At 31.3% G+C, this 15,552-nt stretch overlaps 1 protein-coding gene across 1 annotated transcript in view; it reads right to left on the bottom strand.

Annotated features, from left to right (window-relative positions):
• LOC137923109 (uncharacterized) overlaps positions 1 to 15,552 on the bottom strand; it is a 39,911-nt gene extending 24,359 nt beyond the window's left edge. Inside the window, exons 1-2 of the mRNA XM_068766260.1 lie at positions 14,853 to 15,552; positions 3,400 to 3,987 (exon numbers count right to left, since the gene is read on the bottom strand). Of these exons, the coding sequence (XP_068622361.1) occupies positions 3,400 to 3,987; positions 14,853 to 15,552 (1,288 nt within the window). The remainder of the gene's footprint in view (positions 1 to 3,399; positions 3,988 to 14,852) is intronic.

Below are 15,552 nucleotides of genomic sequence, written 5' to 3' on the forward strand. Positions count from 1 at the left end.
TTGGCAAATGTGGCGTACGTTATGGCGGATATTGTTCAAGGCGGCCTTATTTGAAATATCGCTATTCGCAATTCTTCGTTCTTAATCATCATATTTTGTAACTATAATTTGGAAAATCCAACTCAAATTGATCTGAAATGCATTACACAATAAGCCTTTTACAACTGAGTTTTAGGAATATCCCTCTTGTGACACGTATAGCATTTAAAATTTACATACAATTTTAATCTTTATCTTAATGTGAAAAAGTATATTTTAGTAAGTAATCATTCAACTTACTTTGTATGGTAAATCAAGTATTAGGACATCGCTTCTATATCGAGAAAGTTTCTAGTGCGTCTTATTGCAACGGGGTCAATATAATATTAAAAAGTTAGAATTTAAGCATTAAAATTAATAATCAAACATTATAACTTTCTTAATATCAATGAGTTGGAATGTATAAAAAGGAAAAAAATAGCCATATACATAAGTTCATTTTACGTTTCTTCTAACTTCATAGAATTAGTAACAGTTTTGTAGGCAGCTGTTTACGGTATTACAATACAACAACGTGTAATGTCTCTCAATTATGATTTAAAAAAATTAAGTTCATTATATTAAAACTTGTTTAAAATATTAGTATAGTGTGAAAATTTTTTTAATAATAATAATGCAGCAGTAAATAATTAATTTTCCTACAACTGTATTAAGGAATGTTGCAAAGACAACCACAAAAAACTCATCTGAGTTGTGCTTTTGAAACACTGCTTTAACAGCCTTAAGTTGAGGGATGCCGCTATAGGGGAAGCCAATCAGATTCTAGTTTCTATCAAATTGGGCCTTTCTAGCATTCTGAATTACTCAAATCTTCACTGTAAGTGATCCTATGTAGATAATAATAAAATAAATAAATTATATTTTTGCCCCATAAGCGTTTCAAAACGTAGGAGTATTTTTTAACGTTTTAAAATTTGACCGCTATTTGTACCACTAAGCACAGAATCTTACTCAACGTCCCATTTGTGATCGTTACTTTAAAACAGAGGATGGTACGTCACAAAAGTCCAATATTTTTAATAGCTACATCATTTTTAATACCGAAAGTTTTAAGCTGATACCGTCGATTGCTGTACCGTTACTTAGGTAGGTTCGCGGCGTGACGGAGGTGATAGTTGACCGCTCCTTTCAGTCAGTCCACCATCAACGTTTGCAACAACAGCGCTCTTGTTCTTTTAACCTCAGCTTTTACCTAGTCGCGCTTTCCTGAGGCGCGGAACAGCGTTCTATAGCCACATAACACAACAATCATGGCACCTAGAGGTAACAGAGTGTTGCAGGCGCTTACATAGCTTAAATCTGTTAATTAGTAGATAAGCTCGAAGACTTTATGAAGGCCTGGAAGGCGCCGTTTGAAACGCGTAGGCAGACAGACGCCATACAAAAGAAATAAATTAATGCTTATATAATATTACTTGCTTGCTGCTTGGAACTGCCTGAATAATCTGGTAAAACTAATATTACAATTTGTAATTGCTTATAATTTTTAAAATAAAATCTAATGTATCTGACGTAAACCTGACATCGTGAATTTATGGATACGGAAACTGTTTTGCTCGTAATAATTTATGAGGCTGTATTCATTATTTCATGTCATAATGATGATTTTTTTAAAAGAGTTTTTTGGTTTAAGTTTTCCAAATAGTTTTTTAAATTTCCCTGATTAATAAAATAAAATGATTTTAAAGATTCATGTCATTTTTTTTATTTGGATATGCTTGAAATATACCCTTTCTTCCTGTACCAACTAAATTACAGTAGAAGAGACTTGGCTAATTTTTAAAAATTAATGAACACATCATACATTAATAATTCTAACTATTTAATAAATAAGACAATGCAATCCACGATTTTGTCATTTTGTTCCATAACGTTAAAGTATTTGTATCATATATTTAGCTAACTACTTACAATCTTACACTTTAGTTTATCCTAAGACTTGTAGTTGTACCAACATTAATTCATCATCAAAGTTATCACGCCAGTCATATTTTTAATTAGCTTATACTGTTGCCTAAGTGACATTTACATATTTTACGAGTGCGTGGGGACTGCGCACAGAGAACGCTTAGACTTATACCTCTTTTAAAGTAAGCGAAGCTCGGAAGGTCCCAAAGGAGCCTTAGCTCGGTCCGTTGAAAGCCCACTACGAGACACAGGACTCCAAGAATTCGCTCCCATAACTGGTCTTACGCTTATCTTGTCAACATTGATTCGAAATAATTGAAAGCTGCAATAATTTATGATATATTTGCTAATAATATTGAGAAATTATCAGTTTATCACTTCTTAAATTTGACATTTAATAAACAATGTCATTTGTCGGAGATTGTACTGGTTTTACAACACAAGCGTACCATCTCAGCTGATAATTATGTAACTTGACTTTCACCGTCCGGCGCCGGCGCATGACGATCAATTTAGCCGCACAAACGTAAGAACACGGGGCCGTTCTGTTGATAAATATATGTATATACAGCTTAATACCCGTGCAGGTGAGAAGTCAAATGATTTTTTAAGTGTTACAGCCGGTTTTTAGATGGTATTTAAAATTTTACAGACCGTTTCGTTTTTAATTACTATTCTAACCACGTAAAATAATCTAAACGTTCAAGTTTAAACACTCTAGTATATGCTTTTTTTGGAGTGAATGAAGTATTGAAAAGTATCTCTATAAAATCTATAATATAATATATATACATAATATACACTTACCTTCAATTAAACTGGCTGACTGGTTAAGAAAGCTTTTTTGCTGACAAATAAGTTATACATTCAACCCTTTAAAGCTTTTATGCATATTCCCGGTAAACCTGTATAATTATTTTAATATTTTCTGCTAAGCAAAGTTTTGATAGTGCCTCTACTTTACTAATAATTTAGTTCTTTAATATACGCTTACCTTGAAACATATACTACAGTAAAATGAATCAAACTTTAGAGTTTAGTGCGTTAATAAGTATATACATATATTATATAGTCCATGTAAAGATGTAAGAAAGCAAGACATAGTTAGAATAGAGCGAAAAAGAAATACGATGAGAATATATATACATATTTACAATTTATATATGCTTCAAAACAATACCTGATTTTGTCGCTCGTCGCTATAGAAAAAAGATAAAGAAAAATCTTGAACATTCTATCTATGTCTTGCCGAATGACCACATCTGAGCTCTGTTAGTGATGAGATTATTGAGTGTCGATACATTGCAATGGCCGCCTGTCACACTAATAACATATTTATAACTATTAAAAGTAATAAATATTATTTTTTACATAATGAAAGTTATTAATCTTTAGTGGACAGTGCACCATCGCTTCAAACTCAAACTATAACCCGCATATATGTTCACTTACTTTCATCATTTATAACGGGACCATAGCTTAGTCCCTCATTTGATGCATAATCTAAGCTGTTTGAATCTTGAACACCCAATATTCCGGCTTTAGAATTCCTATGGCAGCATCCATTCAGTAAGCCTCCGCAAGAACCATCCAACAATCCGCCGACCATCCAACAGTACATAAAGAATTCGCATGTGCCACCCTGAAAGCATTTTTTATCATCTTGTCTGTCCAAATCTAATTCTAGGTTTTTTTCTGTGTTTGCTTCCTGTATGGTACTCGCTTGCACAGTACTGTCTAATAAACGCCCTTTTCTTAATCTATTTGCACTGTGTATATTTGTACTATCTGTTATCTCTCTTAAAATCTCACTAATTCTCATCATCTGGGCGTCCGAAATCGGTTTGAACTTTGGTAACACAGCCTTGTCTGTTTCGTTAGGATATAAGAATATATCGTGTCTTTTTACATATTGAAGGTTTTTCGTCGTTGCAGTTTGTATGAACATAGGTTTCTCCAGTTTCAACGGTGTTTCCGATTTTTTTATTATAAATTCATTTCCATTTTCGTCGTTTCGAGCTCGATGTGGATCATTGGCATCTGTTTGAAATTGAAAAATATTATTGAGTATAGTTTGTACAAAGCATAAATATTAAGTTAGATATTTGTAAAAATAAATAAATATATATAAAAAAATTAGTTACAAAATAAGCCATTCCAATGAATTATTTCGTTATTTAGATTGGGAGTAAATTAGAATTAACAGACACAAACCTCTTATCTAAATATTGTACAAGTACTAAAAGTAAATAATAAGATCGTTAAACCGTTTAATAAAACATATTTTTTCTTATTTTTTCGGGCTACTTTCTGCTAGTTATCACTTCCCTTATCGGTTAAAATTACATTCATTCAGAATTAGTAATAATTGTAAAGGTATATTTGTTAATTGTTATTTAATTTATCGTCATCTTTAAGGTATAGGATTCCCTCAAAGATTTTTATGGGACATATCATAATCGCTACGATTAGCAGGCGTGTTGGCGGTCGCAGTGCGGTATTATAATACACAGATAACGCTACTGTCAATCTAATGGAAAGTTGATATTGAGCAGCGGCAAACCTATATAATTAATGCCCAAAGTATAAAATATATATGGTTGTATCCCGGGATCAACCCTGCAACTTACGATAGCAAGTCTCAGTTCTCTACCGTTGGGCTACCACTGTTAGCAATAATTTAATTATATATACCTAGTTGTTTGGAATCCTCTAGATTAAAGTCACTTAATTAAAAGTAACCCCTTTCTTTTTTATAAAAATAATTATATAATAACAATATAGTTACACTAATGCTAAACGATTGGTTTTGATATAACTTTACACAGAAAGGTCCACACCACACACATCCTCGGGAATATTTTATTCAAAAAATTATATAATTAATACAGATTTATACCTAATAGCTGTTTTATTTTTAAAGATAACATAAACACAATAATTTCTGTATATATTATCTATGTAATATAACAAAGCAAACTACGAAATATCTTGTCGTCCAATATCCCAGAGTGCCTAATGACGTACGTCCCCTACAAATAACGAGGTTTACCAGTGATGACTTATGACTCAGGAACGTGGTCGCTTACTTTTGAATTCCTTGGTAAGCTCACAATCACTAAGCGAACTCGGGGGAATTCCATTTAAAATCTTTGAAGGAGGCAAATATCTGGCAGTGGATTACTGAAATGTTGATGATGAAATTAACCAAATGTTTCTGATAAAGTTTTTCACTAAGATATATTTTTGATTGTAAAAAAGAAGACGTGCTTTCTAAAAACGTCGGATTTGACATTAAAACCTTAAAGAGGCGTCTACAAGTAAACAGCTTATGCAACCGTCCAATATTTTTCTCGAGCTTTAAGAGCTTGTAGGGTCACCAAAAAGCTGGATCATAAATCGTGGTAGCTTCTATCAAATTTTGAATTATATGGTATATGTAAATATGTACAATTTAAATAAACTTTATTCCCTTATTTTATTTTTTTTATCAGTAACTATATGACAAATATAGTATTTAACTTGTGTATATAGTATTATATAATTAAATATTTTTCTGTAACATTTACACACCTGCCTACTAGTTATCTCTGGACCACCTCCGCCATTACATAAGTTGTAAAAAGTACAAATAAATAGATAAAAGGTGCCTTTACTTCATAAAACACAGTCATCATCAGCAGAATATAATTTTAAATATGTATTAGTATATATTCACAATAATTAACAGAGAAGATATTTAGCCTCAACAATAAATCAACCATAAAGAAGTTTAATTCTTACTACTTCTTTGTAATTGGCGTGTACTAGTTACAAACAAGCACTTGTTGAAATTAGATATATTTTGTGTTAGTCTGGTAACGGTACTTGACAGTGTTTCACTTTCACGATTTCCTGTACATTACGGACTGTCCGATCGCGTAATACATGCTATTATAAGTATTATACAATTTAATTTTTTTTCCGGTGTAGTGAGTGAATGACATCGGACATGCGGATGGCCAGTCCCAAGACAACAACATCTGTGTTATTTAAATTTCATTTTTATTATGAATTAGGTATGTATTTTAATATAATCATTTTTTCAACTTTCAGGCCACAAACGACGTAGATGGTTTTAAGGCCTTTTTTTGAACGGAGACCACGGAACGGCAAGCAATTGACCGGTTCCAACGGATTTTATAAAAAATTTATGATATAAGCCTATGTTCCATGTTCTATGTTACTGTTGAGATGTTTATGATGATGATTTTTTCCTTTATTAGAATATAGATTTTATTTCAAGAATACTATTCCTTTTTCTTTAAACTTATATCATAACTGAAAAACTATAACACAGTGTGAAATGTGGAGTTTACAAAGTCATTGATCTTGTCGGAATGAAACAGAATATGTGAATTTATTGTAAATATACGAGATAAGCGCGTGTTTACGTGCGCCAAAGCACGCCACCTCGCGTGCTAGTGAAACCTCGGTTATTTTTACTGGCATATTGTTTCCTGAAAACTAGATGGCGGTATTACAAAGACCAAGTTGATGAGAACAAAATCCAATGCTATACACATAGCATCTTTTAAAAAAAAGAAAACATGACGTAAGCAGGATAATTTACACTCAGATGAACAGCCTTCCAATCACGTCATGTTATGGTAAAAATTAATTAAAAAGCTGTAAAAGCAACGTAAATAATATGTTATCCAACTTAATAACGTAAATAAACATTTAGTCGAATAAGAAAATCCAAAAATAACGATCAGGTGCAGCTTACTTATATAAAAGTATTTGTTCTATTCTAATAAGTAACAAAACCAATAATTTCTTATATTTTATTAGTATTATAAAAAGATACGTGTAGTAGTAGTAGTAGTATCAGTGTAAGTTTATGTATATAAATGACCAAATCTATTATTACAATAAAACAGCATAAATTCATCGTTAATTTTAAGTAAAAATAATAATTACCAGCAACCTGAATGCAAAATAATTAAGGCAAAGTGGTGTTTACAAAAGGCATTAGACCATGAGAATACCATATTTTTCATTATCCCCTATAAAATCGAAAGATAAATCAAAAAGCAAGCAAAACACATCATGACCATTTTGATCAAAAGAATAGAAAATGGAAGACTAACTTCGATATAAATGTCAAAGTAATCGATGAGATTTGACATCTAGTATTTGTTAGATATTTTCAACTTGTATCAATTTACGTCCGAAATCATATATTACTAGATTTTTAAAACCGGAATTTGTCATAATGCATGGTCAAGGAACTCTGTTAATGCAGTTTAACGGTACCTATGGAATATATATTACGTCTTGACAAACAAAATTACGCAACAAAAGACCAGTCTTGGCGTTTTTACAGTTAGAAACGAATGTTAAATAGACGCATGGATGCATACTTTAACCAATTCCCGCCTACGCCTGGGTATTTTAACTTTTATAAATACACGTTACATATTTATATTATTATTTATTTATTTGTCATCATTACTAATATAGTTCTTTTTTAAATTAATACGTAAACAGCATTCCACAAATTAAAAATTAATTAAACGAAAAAATTCTCACATTATTTTTCGGCTTTAAGCTCCTACACATCAAAGGCAACTAAAACACTACTGGTATTTATAATTACAAATGCCCCGTGGTTGACTATCGAACAACTACACACACTAACGAACAACCTACAAATTTGTATAGTAAAAAATAAAATAATCAAACATGTAAAGTCGTATAAAGACTGAATCGTAAACTTACACGCTACTAATCAGCCATGATACAACTTTCACACCACCCAATGTCCCACAATGGCGACAGATAACAGTATATGTATAAAAAAATAATATTGAAAATTTCTTTAGAAATCTATGACTTCAAAAATAGCTGAAAGAAGCGTCGCACTAAAATTGGCACATGGCATTTTGATATTTAAACGTAAAATTCTAATAGAGAATGTATGTAACCTCTCCTTAGATATATAAAAATGCAACAACAATGGATAACTCGCGTATTTCAATTTTTATGCAATCTGTTATTTTAAACTATTTAAAGCCTCTAATTTTAGCACCATTCCACCTTGTGGGCGGACAGATGAACTTGTTCAGGTTGTCGGAAGACGCTGTATGCGTGCCACTTCCAACCAGTCCTACCAGTCCCTAATCAATGGCGAAAGCCTATTTCTAGATGTGGACATCCTTGGGCTGAAATCATATCTAAAAACTAATTTAATATTCATGAAAGCATTTATGCATCAAAATTAGTACGAATTTAATAATTACCTTATTTGAAATCACGTAAAAAAAAACTTTACGAAAGGGTGATAAATACCTACCGGAAGTGTAAGAGCGTAGTTGCACAACATGAAAATCTTGACATTTCCTGCATCAATATGACATAATATTGTGATAAGATCTTTCGTAACTATTCTTACGCAAGCGGTCAATTAAGACAACACGGTTTATTCCGACCTCACCACTAACCTCCCTGAATTATAAGAACTTGTTATTGTGACCTCTTACTTAACTACATTACCGTTTACTTACATTGCTGAAAATTTTAACGTTTCTTTCCCAGGATTGTACTATATTACTTTTTTAAGTCGTACATCTAATAATATTATTGATAAACTACGCATAATAAAATTGTTTATATAAAATTTATTTGAGGCTCTATAATATCAAAGTTATAAAATCTATATTAATCCATCTAACGTAAATAGCGTCTGCAAATACAATAAGTTATTGGATTGATAACTATCTTTGAAATGTCTTTTATTATTGACTACTTTATAGTAGTTGTAGCCTGAAGGCCTCCGATTTTTGATTACAAGTTTAATTTTATGTAATGGTATGCTATATAAATTTTTGACACATTTGTACTAAGATATAAACGCGCAAAGGTATCTTGTGGTTTTTAAACTAGTCCACGGGTTTAGTCAACAACCCGCACATCATACATTTACTATTTTATAATATAACGACTGTTGGGTGAAAACAATATTAACCCCAAAACATCGACAGCCAGTTCATTATTCAACAAAAATATCATAGAATAAGATGTTTACTAATTCATATATTTCTGCCTTATTGAAATACGACCAGTACAATTTCTTTAAAAGGCGGCCTGTAGCCTAATAGAAAGAACTTTACAAAAGTAAAATAACATGACATTCACATTATTTAATTTTTATTTCATTTAATCGACATTCATAACAACCACTACCTGACCCGACAAACATCATTCTGAATCAGATTTGAATATTCGATATGAAAAAAATTTATTTTCAAAGATATGGAACACAATTATCAATGCGTATTGATATGTCATACATCATTGTTAATTCTAGTGTTTAAATAAATGCTTTGCAAATACACGCCACATTGGAAATTTGAGTATCCATAAGAATCTTCGACGAAATAAAAAAATCACTATTGTGCTCTGTATTGTCTAAATACAAACCATATTTTGATATATTATATTTCATGTTTGAAAAATAGTAGGTATGTTAACTGAATTCAAGTAAAGATTGTAAAAGAGGAAAACCCATACGGAGGTGGTTCAAAACAAACAAAAAAAATAACAACATGCTATATTTTCTACATCTCAAGATCGTGAGAACGGACGAGACCGGTGAAAAGTTAGGTTTCACTGATCGCTATGACAAAAAGTAGATAATACCTGGGAACGCGGCATTGTGCTAGTCACGAAAGTGTTGTTTGTTTAGGTGAGAAAAATATTTATTATTACATTTAAATCCTCTCTAAATTTGTTGTGGCTTCTATTAAAACATTAATGTTATGAGAAATATTCAATGATAATAACAGAGGTCTAATTAATTTCCCTTGTTATATTATCATAGATATTGTTATGAGCAGCAATAGCCCAGCGGCAAAGGACTGAGACTTGCGATCATAGGTCGCAAGTTCGATTCCCTGGATAAAATCGTATGTTATCCACACTTTGTGCATTAATTATATAGGATTGTCTTTGACATAAGACAATAGAGTCTAGCTTCAGCAAACTGCTACGGTATTTAACATGTGAAAGTGAAAAAGGCAACGGAACAATAAAATATTTTTAAATCAACTATAGATGTCATATTATCATGTTACTTTTTTCATTAAAATTGCTCATTCACATAAGATGAAGACAAACATAGAAAATGAAAAATAATATTTAAGAAGAACTGTGGTTAAGAAAGGAGAAATTGAGAATAAAGTAATAATACGGTCACAAAATATTTACCGAAATCAAAAATGCGCTAATGGAAAAATTAAATGAAATAAATACAAAAAACTTTGTGTACATTTTTTCCTTTAGAGTATAAAATGCCTGACTTTGTATCAAATCTTCCAAAAACTAATTTTTTTAATAACTACTGCTTATTTTTTAATAAAATATTACATTTTAAAGTAATAAATAATTCGATATTTAACTCATTTTTTTCTTTAAAACATTCGCAAATAAAATATATATCTAGTCTATAATAATTAGATTTCGTCGTTATTCATAAGTGTGGACAGCTTTTGCAATCTCATTATACTTCGAAAAAAAATTAAATAAAATTCCTGTTTGATGTATATACATCAGTTGTTTAAGAAAAGCCTTTAACAAAACTTAGTGTCGTCGCTCATTTTCTAGCCTCGCTTTCGAGCGTAGCTTGCGCAACGTAACAAAGATGCTTTCCTTGTCAAAAACGGCAACTGATGTAATAGTTGACGTAATGGCGGCCGAGTTAGCCTCCTTTACCGATTTGATCGGCTCCGAAACTATGTCTGACCCGGCGTAATTAATTTTTTTTTTCTTCTAATATTTCTTTGTATATCTTAATTTCTTAACTACATCCGTTTGCAATTTAATTTTAGTTATTTTTACTCAAAAAAGCAATGATGACTTACACATAAAGAAAAAAAATAATTTTAATTTTTTTTTTCTTTTGCAGCCTTCTTCAATTGCCAGTTTAGTAGCATTCGTTTCTCTACTGCATTTTTCTATTTTGCGCAGTGATGAAATTGCAATCCGTAGCCATTCTCGTGATTTTTTCTTATCACATAGCCTCCGTTACAGACAATACTTGCACCAGAATTTTGTTTTCTGAGGGCTAATTTTCATTTGGGTTCTTGCTGCTTCCTTGTTTTTATATCCAATAGAGTGACACCCAGTAGCTTCCTTTTTAATTCAATTTGCGCCAGCCATGTTTTATATAAAAAACATGAAATAGAAAAATACATTGTGAAACATAGTGTTTAATACTAATCATTTACAATAATTAAATTATTTTTTATAAAATGATAAGATTTGATAAAGCCTTCGTCAACAGACATTTAAATCATTGACTAAAATGTTTATTCTAATTAAAGTTTTCCTAAATAGACTTCAATTACTTTAAAAGATTATTTCAGTATTGTAATCATATAGTTAGCCAAAGCTCAACTCTACCGCCGTTAGCCACAAGTATTTATAAATAAGCTTGGTGTTTACACTACATTTCTTATTTTTGTAACGAATGGTCATTGTCACCCTATTGGCATTAACTGGCTTCGTGGGTTTAAAAAAGCATAGCGCTTATGCTACATAATCCATGTTTTAGATAGCTAAGCTCGAAAACTCGTGCATAGCCACATACTACCTTATTACAGACTGCTACAATATTTTAAGAAAAAAAAAACAGCTTAGCGTTTTTTTAATGAGTTTTTGTTTTAAATAGACGAAAATGTATAAAAATAATGAGCAGTGATATCAAATGATAACGAAGTATAATTTCTCAAAGTTGGGGGTTCACTCACAGGAGCACGCTATAGTAGAATATTAACAAAATTCGTACCTGTGTTTGAAAGTATCGTTAACCAATTAGCATATATTTGGAATGAAAGCTTAAAGACTTACAAAAAAGAGTGATAACATCAAACGTAACAAAAATGTAATAAATAGGCTGTAATTGAATATCGTACAAAATTATCAAGATATTTTATAATATTCAGGTGTAATAAAACAATCACATATCAGTAAAAATAATCTACTTTAATTGTCTCTATTGCTACCGAGAGGCGTAGACTGCTTTAAATCGGGAAAAGAATTCACGATCGTAAAACTTCAATTTTATTACAAAAAAACACAAGCAAATAACGGTCTTAACGTAAATGATTTAAAAAGTTATATTGCTTGAATGTTTGATGCACTCTCGATTTTTAGCGTTGCGTGATGAAATGTGGCGTGTATTTAAATGAAGGGAACAATCGACGCGTGGCAACTGTAGTCTTGGTAATATAAAATAACCGCGAACTTGTTTTATAAATTTATTAAAAAATACTACATGGTTATTTGCATAACATATTGCAACCAATATCCGATACTGACTTACAGGTAAATAATTCTACCAACTTGAAACGTTGGAACCACGTTCGGTTATATGCTCGCGATTTGTTTACAAAATGTAATCAGGGACGAGAATATCAGTAGACGAACGAAAGTAACCAATACCGTACAGTAGATTGACAACATGAAGTAGGCAATGCGTAGACCACTTTGTGTGCAAAAAAGACAGCAGCTGGGGTCTTAAAAATCTAGAGTAGAGGTCACAAAACGTATAGCAACGCGTTGAAAGTATGTCCATTTTAAGGTAGAAGATGATAAGCCCTGGCCGCTTCCAACTGGCCCAATTAAGAATCTATTAGATATCTTACGTCTGGAGATATAAATTAATGAATGATTTTATACTCTAGCAATACAATAAGCGATGACAATCGCCTCCAATCCAATATTTAAAATTTTAATATGATTAACAATAATAAATTATATTTACGATTTAAAAATAATTAAATAATGAATAACTTCACAATTCATGAAACCAGTGACTCTTTTTGTACATAAAACTATTCGTTGATACATACCAAAAAAATTTACTACCACCACTCTAACAGCTATCTTGTAATCAAGTATGTGCGCTTGCAAAAACAAACATTACAACTATCACTAAAAGCAAATGAAATATGGTTGATTTAATAGTCGTTACTAAAAAAAAATGTATGTAATAAGGTTTATTATTAAATACAAGGAAGAAAAACAGATTACTCATAAAGTTAAAATTTTAATTAAAAAAACACGGTAAAAAAATAATACTTCATGTTCATTATTTTATTTATATTGATAAAAATAGAAGAATTTATCTAAGTTATCCTTAAATAAAATCTCTCAAAAAAATTTTGTCCTTTAATATATATTTCTAATGTGACAAATCGCAGTACACAAAATAGCTTTTGCTCTTATGAGGATTTGTTGTAATGCTTGCGTTAAGCTTTCTTTTAATTTGTTCCTATAGTATCTTTATTAATTTTAATGTATTCATAATCCGGTAAATAAATGGCGAAGAAACTGAATTTCTGTCGTCTGTTTTATCAGGTTTGAGAAATTGGTTATGGATAGGATCTATCGTATGTTGAATAAAAAAATGAAAATTACATAATGATAACGTTTATGATAGCTACCATAAAGCAATAAATTTACAACGTTTTCTAAAACGTTTCTGAAAATTCATAATTTCATAACCATACATAGTCGCAGTAGTACATCGAAAGTTTGCAAAAGAATTAATTATTAATGGTTACAGTTGAATTAACTGTCGACAAGGAAAGATACCGGCTGTCCACGATGTAAGGAAAATTGCGCGAATATGCCTAAGGACCAATTTGCTAATACTGCGTTACGTTAATTACTATTTACGATAAAATTGTGAAAAACTTGAAGATTTTTAGTCAATATTTTTATTAAAAAAATAATTAGTAAACTTTTGATTATACACAAAATTTAATATTTATGATAGTATTATACTCATGTATTTAATAGATAAATTATCAGATTTAATATTTACAAAAGAAGATTCTATACACAAGCTGTAATCTAAGCTTTCAAAACTATCCCAAAGATTGATTTTTTAAATAAAAAAATCTTGCGGCCGTCTCTCATCGTGATATACTTTCGAGGAAAAAAATCAGTTATCTGCCTCCTCACATTGTCATTCATAATAATGCAAAAATTTAGTTTTATGTACAAGTTTATACCTTATCTGAAACCCGAATTGAGTTCTCCCATAAAACTTTTCAAATCGTGTTGTTGAGCGACTAAGCAAGTCTAAGATATTTTTGCAGTCTATCTATTATTCGCCTTTCAAATGTCTACTGAAAATGAATATGGTCATAGTTTTGATTATAGTAGGTTCAGGTTATTTAACTACTTGAATGTGTACTGAATGATGTCCAATAAACTGATATCATTTCGAAACCCAATTATAAATCTCGCCTTTCAATCCAAAGTGCCTCATTACAACAATAGCTATGGTTATTTTGTAAAAAAATCACCTTCTGTAACTTTGGTACATTCTAAAATATAAAAATATTTTAACATAAATAAAATAAAAATAGAACACTTGTTTAATATAATTATAACTCTGTTGTATCAAAGCATACTATAGTTTAAAAGATACCTTAATAGGTCTCAATCTGACTCTGTTTTAAAAAAAAATGGAATCTTTTACAACGATACAAAGTGGAAAATAATAATAACAAATAAATATGTATATAATACCTAAATGCATGCACTTTCCGTAAAAGTTATTAGTATACTTTACATGTAACAGAGTAGAATTAAAACTTACGTAAATATCTAATATTTGTTATTAAATTACAAAATTAGTGGAACCGCAAAAGAAACTTTAACATACTTACTCTTTCTAATATTATATGACTTGTATACGTATGCGAAACATATTTAAAAAGTTTTCATTGTTATAAAAGAGGAAGTGATTTTTTTTCTTTAAAACATTTTCTTTAATAGTAAAAACCACAACAAATATTAGCGCTCTACCGCCCACCGTTAACCACGAAATTGAATTACATAATGCTCACCTCTCTCCGCGAAAGCATCGGCACTCCCCGTACCGATGTCCTGCAGACTTTGTTCCTCAGCACCGATGTCATTGATACCAAAACTTTGATCACGGAACACAACGTTGTCGTTGAAACTCGGACCTGCGTGCGAGTTCGTTTGCACTGAGTTTACATTGTCTGACGCGTAAGGAAACACTACACGGGGACTGCGCGCTTTCCATCCAATATTAGGACTATAAAATCCATTTCGCACTGCCGGAGCAAACGTGTATGGATCAAATCCGTAACTAGGCGCGTAAGGACGCCCAAATCGTCCTTGATAATATTTAGGAAACACTTGAACTGAAGGAGCTCTATACCTCGGCAGTGGCTCATAAAACCTTTCATTACCAGACGGAGCTTCTTCTATAGATTTAGTAGAAGTAGTTCCATCATCAGGCGATGTAAACTCGTAATCCGACACATCATCAAACTTGATCTTCGAACTATATTTATCCTTAGTTAAATCAATCTCACCGCGTCCCAATTGTTGGCGGTTTTCGTCCTCGTCCAAGAACAACACTCTAGACTGTTTCGCGCGCCGATAAAAATGTTTTGGTACGAACATGGGAGTATTTCTAGGTTTTTGATATACTATGCTCAGCGCACGGCTTGCCTCTACCGCTGCGACGGACGCAGCTACAAGCAGTATCACTTTCCATCTATTTTCGCTCAACAT

Source organism: Battus philenor, unplaced genomic scaffold, assembly GCF_028537555.1.
Source record: "Battus philenor isolate CCGP_79_NKW_IND1 unplaced genomic scaffold, ilBatPhil1.0.hap1 SCAF_20, whole genome shotgun sequence".
In the NCBI taxonomy this organism is placed as follows: Eukaryota; Metazoa; Arthropoda; class Insecta; order Lepidoptera; family Papilionidae; genus Battus; species Battus philenor.